Source organism: Eptesicus fuscus, chromosome 11, assembly GCF_027574615.1.
Source record: "Eptesicus fuscus isolate TK198812 chromosome 11, DD_ASM_mEF_20220401, whole genome shotgun sequence".
NCBI lineage: Eukaryota > Metazoa > Chordata > Mammalia > Chiroptera > Vespertilionidae > Eptesicus > Eptesicus fuscus.
The window spans coordinates 67,568,577-67,585,529 of NC_072483.1; the positions used below are offsets into that span (position 1 = coordinate 67,568,577).

The following is a 16,953-nucleotide window of genomic DNA, read 5'->3' on the forward strand; positions in this document are numbered from 1 at the left end:
CTCAAATAGGAGAGTAAGTTGTATTAGAGAGCAGGAGGCATTTCTGAAATGATATCTTAGTTGATTCCTTCTCACTTTGGCTTCAAAGTCACACATGAGATCTACAAGGTGAGAAGAAATGCAGATAGACTCCGTTATATTGTAAATAACTGAGTGTCTAATTCCCTATTTGGAAAAGAAATAATGAAATAATCATACCAAGGAGGGGATGTGAGAAACCGTTCTTTCTCAGATGATGGGAAAATGAGATACACTCTCTAGAGAATTTTAAATCAATTAATTAAATGGACTAAAAAGCTTTTTATTATTATCATGAGCTAGCCGTTCTATACAAGGTCAGTGATATTGGGTGGGTAGAGCCATGGTACAGAATGAGTCTCACACTTAGGATTTTTTAGCCAGCAAGGATGTTGAATTTTTGGAAGAAGGGAAAGAAGTAGAAAGAACTATTATTTATCTAGCAGGTAATGTCTATCTAGGACTTTATGCACATATGTCATTAACGCTCAACAACAATGATACAAAGATAACACTGTCCTCTTTTGAGAGATAGGAAAACAGACTTTGAGAAATTAAAGAATGTATTCAAGGTCACACAGCTAATAACTGGTGAAGCCAGGATTTGAACAGAAGTCTTACTTCCTTTGAATCTCAGGTGTTCATCCAGCTGAGTAGTTAAGATCCTAGACTTTGGTACTTAATAGGTATGCCATGTCCCTTTGGTATCCTCAGTTGTGAGGTGGGATGGTAATTGTACCCACGGGGAAGAACAGGGCAATGGAGAACACCTGCAATGAGGTAGGGAAACTCTCAGCAGGCACAGAGATGACAATAAATGGTGCATGGTTTTCAGCATGCAGACTTCATGTAGGAGCCCTGAAGAACTTAGTATCCCTTCCATGTGTTAATGCTGACTATATACTTTAGCTACCTCACACTTTTCCTTGTAGCTCTGGTGTGTTAAGCTGACAACTCTGATTCTGAGAGAGGGACACAGGCAGGTTTTGGAGACAGCAAAGTCAATTGGAGCACACCCTCAAGGTCCATCTGCCCCACCCCAACTCCTGTTTGTCAGTTGGTGTAAGACTTCTTAGAGAACATCCTCATGTGTATTACACTCTGCCTCCTACTTATCTATACTAATAATAGAGGAATATGCAAATTGTCTGGGACACTGTCACAGTAACAGTAATGACCGAACAGAACAGCAGGCTGCATGGGGCAACCAGGCTGGCAGAGGGGTTAGTGAGGGAAGACCAAGTGACTGAACAGCAGGCTGTGTGGGGAGACCAGATCTGTACAGGGGGCAGTTGGGGACGACCAGGCCGAGGGGGGTGTCAGTTAGGGGTGATCAGGCCAGTAGGCAGAGGCAGTTAGGGGCGATCAGGCAGGCAGGCAGGTGAGCAGTTAAGAGCCAGTTACCCCAGATTGTGAGAGGGATGTTAGACTGCCAGTTTAGGCCCAGTTCCCAGGAGAGGGCCTAAACGGGCAGTCAGACATCCCCTGAGGGGTCCCTGATTGGAGAGGGTGCAGGCTGGGCACCCTCTCCAATCAGGGACTTTTTATCAAACACTTAGAAAATAGAGACTCCAAAAATAGTTAGCTGCTAGATTTATTACAAATGTCAGTATAGTCGAAAGTGAAGTCCTCCTCCTCCCATGCACGAATTTTGTGCACCAGGCCTCTAGTAGTGAAAAAATTACAAGATTATTGAATGGGGGGGTGGGTGAGGGTTGCAATGAGGACAATGGGATGGTTTGCTTAATTTCATTCTACTCAGTATTGGCGTTATCGAGAGACTGGGACTACTGCACTTTAAAAAGTGACTATTCTGCCACTTGAAATATACAAAAGTTAATAAGTACACAATGCCAACTAATATGTCAGAATTTCTCAGCCCATACTGTAGTAGGTTGTAGAAAGCAATCTGAGTTCCTGAATTCTTGGCATGAAAGTACAAATCAAATAATGGCCACATTTCATTACACTACTGGGTTTGGCTGATACTTAAAGGTAATAACAAAATTTTGCTTTCCCTTTAAATAGGGCACTAACTGGAGAGAAACCCACAAAGCACTAAAGCCTCACAATTTTATAAATGAATCAGATGGGGCTGCTGAGAGCACACATAGGTCATGCTTTTGGCTGGTTGACTGGTTGGTTGGTTGGTTGGTTTGACACCTGCATTATTTCAAAGCAACTCTGCCATCATACATGGCAATAAATCAGCATAACCACTGGCATTCCCATTTGTAACATGAATTTATTCCATATGACACAGGGCTAAATCTAATCGCTTTGATAAATATCATTTCTATAACAAATACCTACAATTTCTCTGTAACGTAATCTTTGCGAACATAGCACTTTATTTTACAATGGGCAGTGCAGACAAACCCTTCTCCACCATGATACTGACACTAATTGTAAACTTTGTGGCATTTTCCACATCCCCCAGTTGGGGTTTTTCATACTTGGAAATGCTTGCCAGGTTATTTCTACTTGGAATGAAGCGAAAGGGAGTCATTTGACAATCTATGTGTAGCCTGAGGTGGGAAGCTATGTTGATGATGTGAGTCAGCTTTTGCTGACTGGCGGTGTGCTCTGTTTCTGCTCACCTCCTTCCCCATTTCCATTATATGCCATAACCCTGGGCATCTAATCAAGCCAGCTGGGTAAAGGTCCAAACACAGTGCCCTTACTTCAGTTCTGAGAGGAGGACCTGGAACATCACAGTGTATCAACAACAAAAATGTTTGCTCAGCACTTGCACATGGGGTGGTAGGAAAGGGGCCTCTTGGTCAGGTTAAGTTGGGTGGTACATGCCCCCTCCAACATAGACCCCACTCCTTCCTCTTCCTGGTACTGTGTTCTTCCTCCACCACCAAACCTGAACTTTTGAAAATGTACAGTATATACAACTGATCGGATGAAGCCTTGTAATACACTTATTCTAGCTGTACTGGATTTAGGGCTGGAATTGAGCACCCAGAACCTTGGCAAAACAAATCATGTCATCGATGCTATTGGTAGCCGGAGAATTCTAAAGAGAACGTACATTTGAAGCTTCTCTATTCCTAATATTTGGCTTTGTTTTACTACTTGATCCTATGCATTGAAAGTGAAATTAAATAAGAATACACCCTTTAAGGTTACGTTATTCAGCCATGTGGACAGACATTGAGGAGATGACATTGGAATCCCTGCCTATGTCCTCGGTTGAGTATTTATGTTAATATACTTGGTTTCTCCCTTTGTTTGGAGTCTCCTCCTGCTCTCCAGACCCCTACAAGTTCCCTGAGCAAATATCCTGGCTCTCTGGGAAATAAAAGCCTAGAACTCACGGTCTTAGTAGTCTTTGCAAAGCTTCAAGGCAGAGTGTGACTGATCCAGTGGGATCAATCAAAGCATCTCACTGTTCTAGAGAGATTAAGAACTAAGGAAAGGGGCAAAGTCAGACTGTGTGAGAAAAACACTTTTTCAAGCATAGAGAGAGAGACATCTACCGAGAGAGATAGCTAGTACATCAGCAAAAGATCACAAGTATCATACACTGTCTGGGCATTGGACATGCCCCTGTATGCTGAGCACTGTCCTCGTCACAGAATCCACCTAAATTCTAAATCTTAGTCTTTCACATGGACTGATCCTTAATCCCTATTTTTTGGATGATTTATCTTCCATTTTAAGAATGTATCTAGGAAACAATTTTCACATGATATCCAGAAACACACTCTGGACACGTGTTCAGCTACAGACATTCTCATGTGTTCTCTCATCACCCAGGAGAGGCCTGATGCTGGTGTGTGGACAGAGCAACAGGTGCTTCAGGAGGACAGAATTTAATTTCACTCTGCAGGCAGCCCAGGCAGGTGGGGTTACACCACAGAGGGGTCATCAAGCTCAGGGGGGTGTTCGGAGCTAGAGAGAGTTTAGAGGGCTGCTATCGAAGGAAATCAGCATTTGAGAAATAATCCTAAAGGGCGGGTTGGAAGGAGCTGGGCTTGTTCATTTGGATAACAGCTTCTCAGTAACCTGAAGGCACCAGCCCAAGCGAGGCTGTCCTGGAGGGTGCAGAGGCTGCTCTCACAACACTTAGGGCACCCAGAATAAGAGATAATGGCGACTTTTAGATTCCTAAAGAGATTTGGGTCTGTCAGACTTGGAAATGTAAGCCCAAAGGAAATTACAGATGGCCTTTTCAACCCCCTCTCCCAAATTAAGGATAACCAGTTTAGAATGATAAGCAAGCCTCAGGGAGAAAATGAAGGGGTTTCAGTTCAACACTAGGTCACTTTTAGCTCTGGTTCTTTGATTGGACATGGGGAGCTGTTATTTAAAAAGGTGAAGTGTTTGTGTGCGTGAGTGTGCGTGAGTGTGAATGTGAGCTAGTATGCGTGTGTGTGTGTGTGTGTGTGTGTGTGTGTGTGTAAGAGTTGTGTGTATGAGTGTCCACAAGTGCACTGTGAGTGTGTGTATGTGTGTGAGTGTCTGCACATATCAGATGATGTGACTCTCATCTCCTTCCTTCCCAGAAAAGCCAATGCAAACAATTCCTGGAAACATTTCTCCCAGAGAGCTGGCACTTCTGTTTAGACATACACTTTGGCTGCTCCACTGTTGAAGGAAAGCTTGGCTTTCATAAGGCTGAGTGCATTAGCTGCTAGTCCCTCACCTGCTGCAGGGAGACCATAGCTGCTGCCACCCCCAATGGGATGGGAGTCACTGTAGAGGTAGGTTTTTCTCAGTCAGAGATAGTGGAATCAGAGGACCATCACCTGCTATCTATCAAAGCACACACACCTCTTTCTTTACCACAGCAGAAAAAAAGGAGAAAGTGACGTGCTCCAAGTTCAATACATGACTTCTATACAGTGTTGCTTCTATAACCAAGAAAAGCAAATAGCTTTCTTGCATCAGGCCCAGAAATTCAGTCTAATTTCCAAAGACCTGCATTATAACAAATACCCAAATAGGCAGCTGCATTGCAGTAAAATTCCAAGGAAATGTCACTTTCTCCTAATTACCTGTGTCTCTGTTATTTATTCAGACGTGAAGGAACAAAGAGAAAAAATCTGCTTCCATCTCTCTGAGTTTCAGAGAGTGCTGTAGGTTGTGGAGCAATCTCTAATTGCGTTAGAACTTGTACTTCTTTCCTGAGCTGCTCATTTTCTCTCACAGATTATGAAGTTCTGGTCAGATGAGATTATAGATTTCTACAAATTTTGTGCCTGCTGTAGTGACCAGAAGCCAGAACAGATTGCAAAGGCCAGCAAACATTACCTTCACCTTTGTTTATATACAAATGGCTATGACCTGACACTATGAATCCCAGCACCTCGCCCCTCCTCCCCCCGCCCTGTGGTCAGTCAGTAACAACTGCCTCTAGATTCTTTGGGGAGGGCAATGATTATTGGCCTGAGCTCCTGGGGTGAGCATCAGTTGCCTTTGGCCATCTGTGCACCTCTGCTGGAGCATGTCAGGCACTTCTGCTTATTCCTCCTGCAAAGCTTCTTAGCAAGATCCAGCCATGACATGGAGAGATAAGTGAAAAACTTGAACTGAAAAGAGATAAGAGGTGAACAATCTGAAAGCAAACACAGTCCCTTCTCTGTAATCAGTCGTAACGTGGCGAAATGGCTTGGCCTCCCTTAAGCCAGATGCTTCATTAATTAGCACCACTGAAATTATTTAGGGGTCAGCAATGGCTTTTGCTTTCAACAGGTCATGGAGTTTTCCATTAATTAACTAGTAATAAGTCTATTAACCTGATAGTAAGCATTCTGAGTTTTAATATTTACTGGGAATCCTGGCATTGGAAAAACTGCTTAAAAAAGTGACCAGGGTGATTGTTTGTTTGTTTGAATACTAGGTGTCCCATATTCTGGTTGGTGTAGGAATAGTCACTCTTAGAATCAACATGTTTAAATATCTTTCACCATTGCCTTGGGTTACCGAGGAAAGGGAGGTGTCACCCTGGTAGTAATTTAAAGAGACATCTCAGATAAAAGCATGGGTTGGGTGAGAAGAGGTTCATCAGTGAGTAGGCATTGACCTTAGTTCAATGAGAAGTCATGGGAATGCAGAGCAAGAGTCTTCTGAGCCATGCTGACCCCTTTAGCCCCAGGATATAGGGCTAGGTGAATAGTACTACCCTCACACGCCACAGAAGAGAGACTCAGAGTCCAGTCTGCTACCTCGGAGTCCTGATAGTCTGTCTGCAGTATGATTGTGGGCCAGCATTTCTGCTGTTCAGAGAGGAAAATCACCACTTACAAGCAACGTGAGGAGTTTTCCCCTGTTGCTATAATTTGAAGAATGAAGAACATCCCACCAGGCAAGGGGAGAGTTGATAATGTAGAGGCACAAAGATTGTATCTTTTTTCTGTTCCAAAAGTTTAAGCCTTTGTAGCCTGCTTTCACTGAGAGTTATAGGGGCTCGGGTTAAAACAAAAATAAAGATAGTTAGAAAAAAGATAAAAGAACATAAAACCTCTCTATGACACCAAGGGTAATGAGAGGTACACGTACTTGCACAATTGCTTGTATAATGCAATCCTCTGCCAGCTAGCAAAAATTCTATCCTTCCTGTAATTCAATTTTTTAAACACTAAGAATTGGTAAATATGATATTTTTAGTCAACTAAGTTGGTAGTTTATCTTCGTGAAGTTAATTGTGCTATTTGTTTATTAATTCACTGTCTTATTGTTTCTACTTCTTTTATACCCAACAAATGTTTAAGCCAGAAACATTTAGTTATGAAGACATTTAACTTTTTAAATTAAGTTCCAAGGAATTCTAGGTGACGCTTGAGATGCCCCTAAGAGAAGCTTCTTGTCTCTGTGTTTGTAGATGTCTTATATATTCATAAGCCAAATCCTGTGCACATTTAAGCCAGACCAAATTACTAAAAAGCTCCATTTCTCCCATTAGGGAAAAAATGCAAATATTTTGCTTATGTTTTAAAAATAGCTTGACATTTTAAATAATTGATGAATATGCAATTTGATCCTCATTAATGGACAGTTCCCATAGAGGTATCCTCCTTAGTTTTATAATTTACTAATTCAGGAGAGTTTTATGAATGCACAGATAAAAGCTGGGGCGCAGAGAGATACCACTCAGGGTGACAATATCCTATTTAGCACCAATAACAACTAAAGGTCAAAAAAAGTAAATCAAGTTATTTGAATTCCTATGAAGTGAGTTACAGATAATAACACGTGGTAATTTTTCCCCATAATAAATTCCCCCATACACAATGATGTACCCAAATGAACATCAGAGCAACATATTGTATTGTGAAGGATTAAATGATATTTCAGCTCATGTCTTTATTTTTTTGTCTCTTTTCCTCAGGTGATAATAGAGATCTCATTTACCATGCATGAATACTTATATCCCTTTCTGAGAACATTTCTGGTATTATTGGTATAAGAGGAAAATGTCATTTATTTAAAGATTGCCTTATTAATCTATAGGTTTTGGTAAATACCTAGATATATCTGGTCGGTCAATTTGTCTTTATGGCCTAAGAAAGAAGACTAGCTGCCATGTTCAGTCCAAATCAGTTGGTATATGAATATTCATAAGGACATCAATAGTCACAGTGTTTTACAATCATGCTCCAAGCTAAATAAAAGTAAAATGGCCACAAATATTACAGTATAATAGGATAAGTGCTAAAAGATATGTACAAATTCATTAACAACATCTGTGAAAGTGTCATAGACAAAACATTTAAAAGGAAATCTACATAAAACAAAGTAGATAAATTTATCAAATGTTGATAAATTTCCAGAGACAGTATAAAAGTACACAAAATATGGAAGAGAGAAAGAATTTTAAAAAAGAACCACGAAGCCAATACAGAGAGTACAGGTTTACTACATTTATGTTACAGAATGATGGAAACCAGAGACACAAACGATTTGGTAACAGCAAAGAAAGTTTCACCCATCGCAGGGAAGAGAGACTCTTGTTTCGGATGAGAACACAGACTGCCACACTCCTCCCCCCTGGCCCATACACACAGAGAAAAATAAAAGCAATGCAAACGTCGTCTACAGCAACACAGGACAGACAGAGGTGGAAGCGTTTGGCATGTTGCATCACAGGAAGTCAATCACGATTGGCTAACGATGATGGTACCTGGCTCTGTTGCAGGTCACTGGCTTGCCTGAGAGGAGTAACTGATGGCGGGGGCACACCTGATGTGGACGCAGATCGGCCTAGTTTGCAGCTTACTTTCGGTTCTGTCGACAAGGGGGAAAGAAAGACCAACTGTTAGTGGAGCAGTGTGGGCAGTGATGACAGCGCTTGCAGACTCCCGTTTTGTGTAGCTAGGTACTCCTTCAATACACCAAATACTTCCTTCTGATGTTTGCTAATCACTGGCAGGTGACCAGTGTCCTAACAGTTGACTCTAAAACAGAGGCTTTATTTGAAGTTGAGCTCCAGAGCATGAAGAGCAAATGACGAAGTGAAGCCCAACGCCTCATTCCCTTGCACATTTTACACCAATTATAGTTAGTTTATATAGAGTGATTACTGGAGCAACAACACCTTATTAGGGGAAAAAGCGAGCGATATGACGATTTTGGGTGCTTTATTTTCAGTTTGGTTCATAGAGCTCCTAAAATGCCCTTTCACCCTCTCCAAAATGTATCCTCCCTTTCTCCCCTCCTTTCTTCCTGCTCTTTCATTGTTTCTTTGTTCTAATTTTGATGTCTATATCATCGTGTTTGTGTTGACTACTTCCATTATGTCTTCAATGTAACATTTCTCTCACTTATATCAATTTGTTTTAAATTTTATAACCATTTTCTAAGACTTTTGCACTCTTTCATAATAATAGCATTTTTCAAAATTAAAAGCATTGCCCTAATTCTTCCTCTATTTAAGAAGCGCAAATGAGCTGCCTAAACCATTGAGAGGAGACTTTGAATATTAGAATTTGGGGATGGAAAGAGTTCCCTTTACCCAAGAAACAGAATTTATAGTAAACAGAGACTGTTGAGTTTCAGATCTACCAGAAGATATTGGATAAAGGAGAAAAAAAGAGGGCATAAAAATTTATATATTTGCTTTCATTACAAACTTTTATATTAACTGTCAGTTTGGAGTGCCTGGTATGGTCCAGCTTCTGTGTGAACTACACTTAAATTGTCTTTAATTCCACAGACACTCTTTGGAATTACAGAGTTAGCTATAAATGCTCCCAATTTATAAATTAGAAACCTGAGTGTTTTCTCTGTTGGTCAGTGGACTTATAATTCTCACTAAGGTGAGGAAAGAGATCTAATGTGGAGAGACCCCTCATTAGAGGCTATTGGCTTATAGTCTGGGAAAGGGCTAAGCCTGAATCCCTCATTAGGTAGTCAACCATTCATTCTTCAAACCACAAACATTTCTCAAGCCCCTCTGGGAAACAGGACCCTATGTCTACAGAATAAATGAGTGCAGAACAGTTGTGATAGGGAGGCAGCAGAAGGAACTTCAAGCTCTAGCTTTTAACGAGAATCATCATTTTCTGAAGAAAAAAAAAAAAAGAATAAAGGGAGCCTATTGCTTTAAGAAAGACAATTGACAATATTTGTTGATAATGATACATTTGAGCTTTTAAGTAAAATTAAAATTTTGAAAAACTTGCACCCACCATTGTGTGCTTGACAATATCCTAACACTTAAAAAGATGTTTCTTATGAGATCAGTGGTGATATTAATAAACGTGCTGTATTGATTTTTATAACAGAATGTGTCAACATATGGAAGACTTGCATGAGTTAGTGAACCAATATTTTCTAAAAGCATGACGTTATAAATCATGTACGGGTAAAGATCCATTTAAAGTTCAAGATAGACCAACGGATTTTAATGTAACAGAGCATGATGAGTTTATTGATGTGTAATTAACTTCTATGAAGCTGATATTTGTTGACTTTTAGAAGAGTATTAAAGAACACCTACAATTATATGATATGCCTATTAAAATATTTCCTCCTTTTCAACTACTTATATGTATGATGCCAGATTTTCTTCATATATTTAAGTAAAAGCAACATATCACAACAGATTGAATCCAAAGCAGATATGAGAATCTATGTTCCATTGAATTAGACATTAGATGTGCAAAAATGTAAAACAATGTCAATCTGATCACCATTTCTTATAGTTTTGGAAAATACAGTTTTATGAAAGATGTTATTTATGTTAATATACAATGGTTTTATTTTTAATGAATAATTTTTTCATTCTCAAGTTTAATATGATAAATATTAAGGAACACTTTTTTTTTGCATTCTCAATACCTTTTAAGAACATAAGGGGTCCTAAGACTGAAGAGTTTGTGGACTGTGTATGTGTACAGTCTCTGAGTCCCCAATAGTTCTCTTTTAAGAGGTAACATTTGACACAGTTAATTTTCCAATGGAGTATTTTTTTAAAAATTGAAACAGGAAAATACTATGTTAAAAACTCCAAGGAATTTGGGAACCTCCAGTTGGGAAATTTTCTCCTAGAAAAACCTCTATGGTAATGTCCAAGAAAAGCTATTACCTTCCTAAGACCTGAGGGAAGTCAAGAAAATTCTCAAGGAACTTTTTCAACATTTATAATAAAAAGCAAGCTTCAAGATTCATTCATTGGTTCTTTTTTAAAAAAATATATTTTTATTGATTTCAGAGAAGAAGGGAGAGGGAGAGATAGATAGAAACATCAATGATGAGAGAATCATTGATCAGCTGCCTTCTGCTTACTCCCTACTGGAGATCGAGTCCACAACCTGGGCAGGAATCAAACCGGTGACCTTTTCGTTCCTAGGTTGACACTCAACCACTGAGCCACAACTGTCTGGGTTATTGATTCTTTGATGTTCATAAATGAAATGTGTTGTAGTAGTGAAATGACCTAAAAAATCCTCGTGATTAATCATAAGATTACTGCTTTACTCTTCCTTTCTGGTCTGCTTTTTATGTTTTAATTTTGTAACAATGTCAGTAAGATCTTGCATAGCTTAAGTTTGTTATTTGCTAAAATTTTCTAAAATTGTCAGTAAAGTTTTGGTTGTAAATGTTTTAGAAATAAAACAAAAATTTATTTAAAAATAAAATTCAGGAGTAATGGCCATCTTTCATTTTTGCCTGTCCAGAATACATTTACCCTTTTTCTGGAATAGCAGTTGAATTTCCTTTGGAGAACAATAGCACTGGTATTCTTAGTTCTTATGTTTCCACATTAGGAGCTGCCTCCAACTCTAGCTCCAGAAGTGGCCCTGTGACTGAGATTTGTGCAATCATTCTATCTCCTTGGCCCCACTGATTGGTTCAGGAATGGACATGTGACCCAAGTCAGTCAATGAGAGCTGCCTTCATACTTTTTCTGGAGCTTTTCATGAGAGCTACTAAATTCATATCTTATCAGCTGAATGACAATGGACAATTTGCTGGATATCTTTAAGGTTCAGTTTGCTCACAGATAAAATGGGAGAAATAAAGGTTACCTACTTTATGAAATTATTGTACAAATTAAATAAGATAATAAGTGTAAAGATGTTACCTCATGTAATAAGTGACCACCATGTAACAAGGTCTCAAGAAATGTTCACTGTTTTTATTATTTAAAGGCCCCTTTGATCTTTCAGCTCCTCTGCTTATAAAATAACTAGAGGCCTGGTGCACAAAATCCATGTGCGGGGTGGGGGGCGGGGTAACTCAGCCCAGCCTGCACCCTCTCCAATCTGGGACCCCTCAAGGGATGTACGACTGCCCTTTTAGGCTCGATCCAGGTAAGATAGGGCCTAAAAGGGCAGTCGGAAATCCCTCTCACAATCTAGGACTGCTGGCTCCCAACTGCTCGCCTGCCTGCCTTCCTGATTGCCCCTAACCGCTTCTGCCTGCCAGCCTGATTGATGCCTAACTGCTCCCCTGCCAGCCTGTTTGCCCCTAACTGCCCTTCCCTGCAGGCCTGGTCCCCCCAAACTGCTCTCCCCTGAAGTTCTGGGTCCCCCCTAACTGCCCTTCCCTGCAGGCCTGGTTGTCCCCAACTTCCCTTCTCTGCTGGCCTGGTCACCCCTAACAGCCCTCCCCTGCAGGCTTGATTGACCCCAACTGCCCTCCCTTGCAGGCCTGGTCCCTACCAACTGCTCTCTCCTGCTGGCCTGGTCCCTCCCAACTGTCCTCCCCTGCTGGCCTGATCGCCCACAACTGCCCTCCCCTGCAGACCTGGTCCCTCCCAACTGCCCTCCTCTGCTGGCCATCTTGTGGTGGCCATCTTGTGTCCACATGGGGCAGCTATCTTTGACCACATAGGGGCAGCCATCCTGTGTGTTGGAGTGACAGTCAATTTGCATATTACTGTTTTATTAGATAGGATAAAGGCCTGGTACACGGGTGGGGGCAGGCTGGTTTTCCCTGAAGGGTGTTCCAGATCAGGGTGAGGGTTCCCTTGGGGCATGGGCGGCCTGGGCGAGGGGCCTGTGGTGGTTTGCAAGCCAGCCACACCCCCTGGCAACCCAAGTGGAGGCCCTGGTATCTGAGATTCATTTATCTTCTATAATTGAAACTTAGTAGCCTTGAGCGGAGCCAAGCCTCCTGCTCGTTCCATGGCCACAGCCATTTTTGTTGGGATTTATTTATCTTCTATAATTGAAACTTTGTAGCCTTAAGTGGAGGTCAAGGCAGGCCAGGGCTGGGGAAGTTTGGCTTCCTCCATCACCGGGGGCAACTCAAGCCCCCTGCTCTCTCCAGCTCCATGGCTGCCACCTTTTTGTTGGGATTTATTTATCTTCTATAATTGAAACTTTGTAGCCTTGAGTGGAAGCCTGGGCTGGCCAGGGTGTGCGGAAAGCTTGGCTTCCTCCATTTCTGGGGAAACCCAAGCCTCCTGCTCGCTCTGTTGCCACAACCATCTTTGTTGGAGTTAATTTGCATATTCACTCTTGATTGGCTGGTGGGCGTGGTTTGTGGGTGTAGCAGAGTGATGGTTAATTTGCATATTACTCTTTTATTTGATAGGATGGATTCTACACTGCTTTTTCTCAGCTGACACAGGCAACCTCATCGGCAGTCTCACCCCTGCCACACAGCATCCTTCCCTCCCCGCCTCTACTAAACTGTGTGTTCTGTGAGGATAGGCATCCTATCTATCTTGTTCCTTCCCATGAGTGACATGATAACTGATACCTGAGGACTTGAAGTATTTATTGAATGAATTATTTTAAACCATAGATTAAAGACAAAAGCCATTGTAAAAGATAAATTATTTGTATATTTCTTAGTAATATAAAGAAATTTCCCTCATTTCTTCACCTTTTTCATGTTTCCAATAAAAAGACAAAAATACATTCACCAGTGTTCAATTGAATTTAATTAACAATAACAAAAAAAAAAAAAAAATCAAGGAGGGGAAATTGCAGTGCCTGTTGTGGACAGTAGATGGCAGTGCAAATACTAATTGAGATGTAGTCTGCTCAGTTCACAGAGCTTCCCAGAACTAGTCTCTGTAACAGCCCAGTGTAAGTCAGAAAAAAACCTCCTTTTTTTGTAATGTCTTCAATGGCTTTTCACAGAAAGAGAAAGGGCATTCTTTGTGACTATAAGGCCTTTCCAAAGAAAGCCAACTTCTGCCAACTGGGAGCAACGTCAGGGTGAACTCCTCAGAGAGAGGGCAGAGGGTGGGGCCATGTTCCCTGCAGTGGAAGACTGGAGGAGCTGGCAGAACGGTCAAAACTCAAGCCAACGTGTTGTCTTCATGTTTTCAAACAGGACTGAGATTGAGAGCCCAGTAAGGTGAAGACACCTTCTGCATTATCTAAATTTGTATGCTGGGTTAATTATTTTCCCCCAGTAGAATAAGAGAATAGTTGAAAATTCAGAATTTCTCTACTACGAATGAAATTACTGTCAAGTTGTATTTTTTTTCCAGTAGTTTTCAGGGTATCTGTGTAATATACAATGTCATGGTTTAGGCATATGTTTAGTAGAAATCAAATTTAAGGGAATATATATACATATATTTACATATATTTTATACATAGTATATAATAATAATTTAGCTGACTTTGCAAATCTGATCATATAAGATCTTAACCTAAAACCTATAAGTAGTTTCATATGTACTAGTATATGCACGCAAACACACATACACACACACATACACACACACACTCATATACACACAACACACACACACACACACACACACCCATCAGTTACTATCACCAAATTCCTTGACTCCAGACATCTCCCATTACGTTGACCATTTTGCTAACAACATAACGTGGAATAAGGATATACATGGTTTAGAGAAAAGCCTACAAACTACTGGACCACCAAGTTCAATCCTGTCTCAGTGAATTAGGGACAACAATGGCTCTGGAGGTGAGATCAAGTGCCATCATGGGCAGGTAGGCATAAGCCCCTGAGGGCAGAGGTCATCTATCATCCCCTCATAGTCAGCTGTTCAATCAGGTGTCCTCAAGGTTTGCTGAATGAGTAATCAAATGAACCAAAGAACAACAAGCATCTACAATTTTGCTATGTTTTAGGAAAAAACAACCACATGTGTAACATGCTTGCTCAGGTGCTTGAAATGGACTTTTAGACCTATCAGACAATCAGTTAAAAACATCTCTCAGGGACAGGAACAGAGAAATTTCATGACTAGAGAGTGGAGAAACACTTCTTCTTTGGATTTATAAGGAAGGTTATGTTTGCAGCATGTCCTCTTCATAATTCTGTTTCCCTGGGTTTAGGATGGTAGTACATTAACTGACTTTTGTAAATCTGATCCCTGAATTTAAAATCCCAGGAGTTCAGAGTATAGTTAAAGTATGGGGAGAGAGCTGTACTATGGATCAGAAACCCCAAATCATTTCTTGATTTGTCTACTACTTTTACCAATGAGTTTGGATAATTTACTGGATTCCTCTGGAGCTGCAGCATTTTGGTGACCTAAATAATCAGTTCATAATAGCAGCCCACAGATATACAGGTTTTTGTGAAGATAAAATGAGATAGCACTTATAAAAGTATTTTAAAAGTGAACAGATGGCATACAAATATAATACATTATTTTAAACGGGTCATAGATGATCCACAAAGGTGAAACATTAAAGTTCCATAATTAAGATTAAATGTCATTTGCCATCACCTAAGAGCAAATTTTGTAATTATATCAGGTTCTGTTTTCCTTAAATGTGTGCATTTAACTGTTAACCTGAACACAGTGGATCTTAGATGCCATCAGAAAACATTGTGATTCTTATCTCCCCACAAATCAGTTCCAAAGTCTCTGTAAAATCTGGTCTCTAGCCTTTGAGCACCCAGGTTCTCAGACTACAGGCTAGAGCTGAGAGTTCAGTTAAGGACAGCAAAACTCACTTTGATCACTTCCTTTGCAAGTTCTGCTTCTGTGGTCTCGCCTTTTGCTTTGGAATGTGAGAGTAATTACCTTCTATTATTTTGTAACCGGCTTTTATAAATAAACACTTTTGTTATTTAAATTGGTTAACTCACTCCAAGTCCTCCTTTTCTGGTTTGTTTCTCAAAGCCCAACCACCAGTATTAGGAGAAATACAAATAAAACAATTTCTCTGGGAAGACAAATTCTAGCAGACAGAGGGCAGTTTTCCACAGAGAAATGAAAGTAGGGCTACTGGGGACCTGACTCACATTGCTCGCCAAAGCTTCTCCAAGTGAGCATTCTGCCACGTGTTTACTCCTACAATGCAGAAAGGGAGCCTTAAGCTCTGGAGTGTGAAAATAGTGAGCAGAGCCTAGCAACAGGGCGTGGCCAACGTTCCCAGAGGAAATAACCAAGCCCCCAGTTAGGACTGGGAAGGAGAGCAGATGTGAGTGATAACTGCCTGCTGATTCCTGAGCCCACTGAGCTGAATGACAGCCTTGAGGGCCATAAATGACACTGAAGTCCACAGCTGCTTGGGGCCACAGGAAGCAAATTATTCAATTCAATGTTTTCTTGAAAAATGAGCTATATTTAAAAATTGTGAGACTTCACATAATGCAACTTAAAATCTGGGAATGCTGAGCGTTTCTCATGGCGAGCATCAGCTGCCACTAAGTAGCTTCTGTCCCCTAGAGAGCGCTGTGCTTTCCAGGTCACCTGCACTTCCATCACTCAGTCCTGATGTTTGTCAATTTCCAATAAAATGTCCTTGCAATGCAGAAATATGTCCCCATACCTATGCTTCTAACAGATGTGGAAATACATCACCTAGGCCAAAATGACTTCAAGTTTTAAGAAAAATTGCGAAAATCATTTTCTTTGTTAGAGCAAAGGGCATTCTTAGGTATGTAATGTGCAAGCACAACCTGTCTGCTCTGAAGGAGGCACCTCTCCTGAGGCACTTGTTCATGTTACCTGCCTGTCCTCCAGGCGCCTCAGTTCTCAGCCCGTAGGGACCTCCTTCTCAGAACAGCAGAAACACACAAGGTTGCACACACAGAGGCGGGGGTCTTTTTTAGATTGTTCCATATAGGATTAAGCCAAGGCCTTCTGAGTTAACTTCCAGAAATGGTTCTTCAGTCCATTCAGGACCAAGTCAGGAGAGATCTATCTCAGCTTTTGTTCACCTCCTTCATCCCATATGGAAAGTTCCCTCTGTATATTTCTACTCAGTTAATAATCATGAGTTTTTCAAGACCTGATATAATCTTGGTTTAAGACTCAAATCCTCCATTTCTTTCAAGCCCAAACTAATTTTGTTATTTGAATGATAATACAGTATAGCCATAGTCAATGGTAGAGAGATAATACAGTATATAATAATAATGAAAATAACATTTAATTATAATCTAATTTTCATTCAATCGTTGTTTCATAAAGAAGCATAGTAAGGTCTTTGAGTGACAGATCAGGTTTCATATAGATTATGGTGTGTGTGTGTGTGTGTGTGTGTGTGTGTGTGCGTGTGCATGTGTGTGTGTGTGTGT

At 40.7% G+C, this 16,953-nt stretch overlaps 1 protein-coding gene across 1 annotated transcript in view; it reads right to left on the bottom strand.

Annotated features, from left to right (window-relative positions):
* The window catches only part of NYAP2 (neuronal tyrosine-phosphorylated phosphoinositide-3-kinase adaptor 2), a 206,372-nt gene that overhangs the window by 24,836 nt on the left and 164,583 nt on the right, over positions 1-16,953 (bottom strand). Inside the window, exon 5 of the mRNA XM_028150870.2 lies at positions 8,153-8,256. Within this exon, the coding sequence (XP_028006671.2) occupies positions 8,153-8,256 (104 nt within the window). The remainder of the gene's footprint in view (positions 1-8,152; positions 8,257-16,953) is intronic.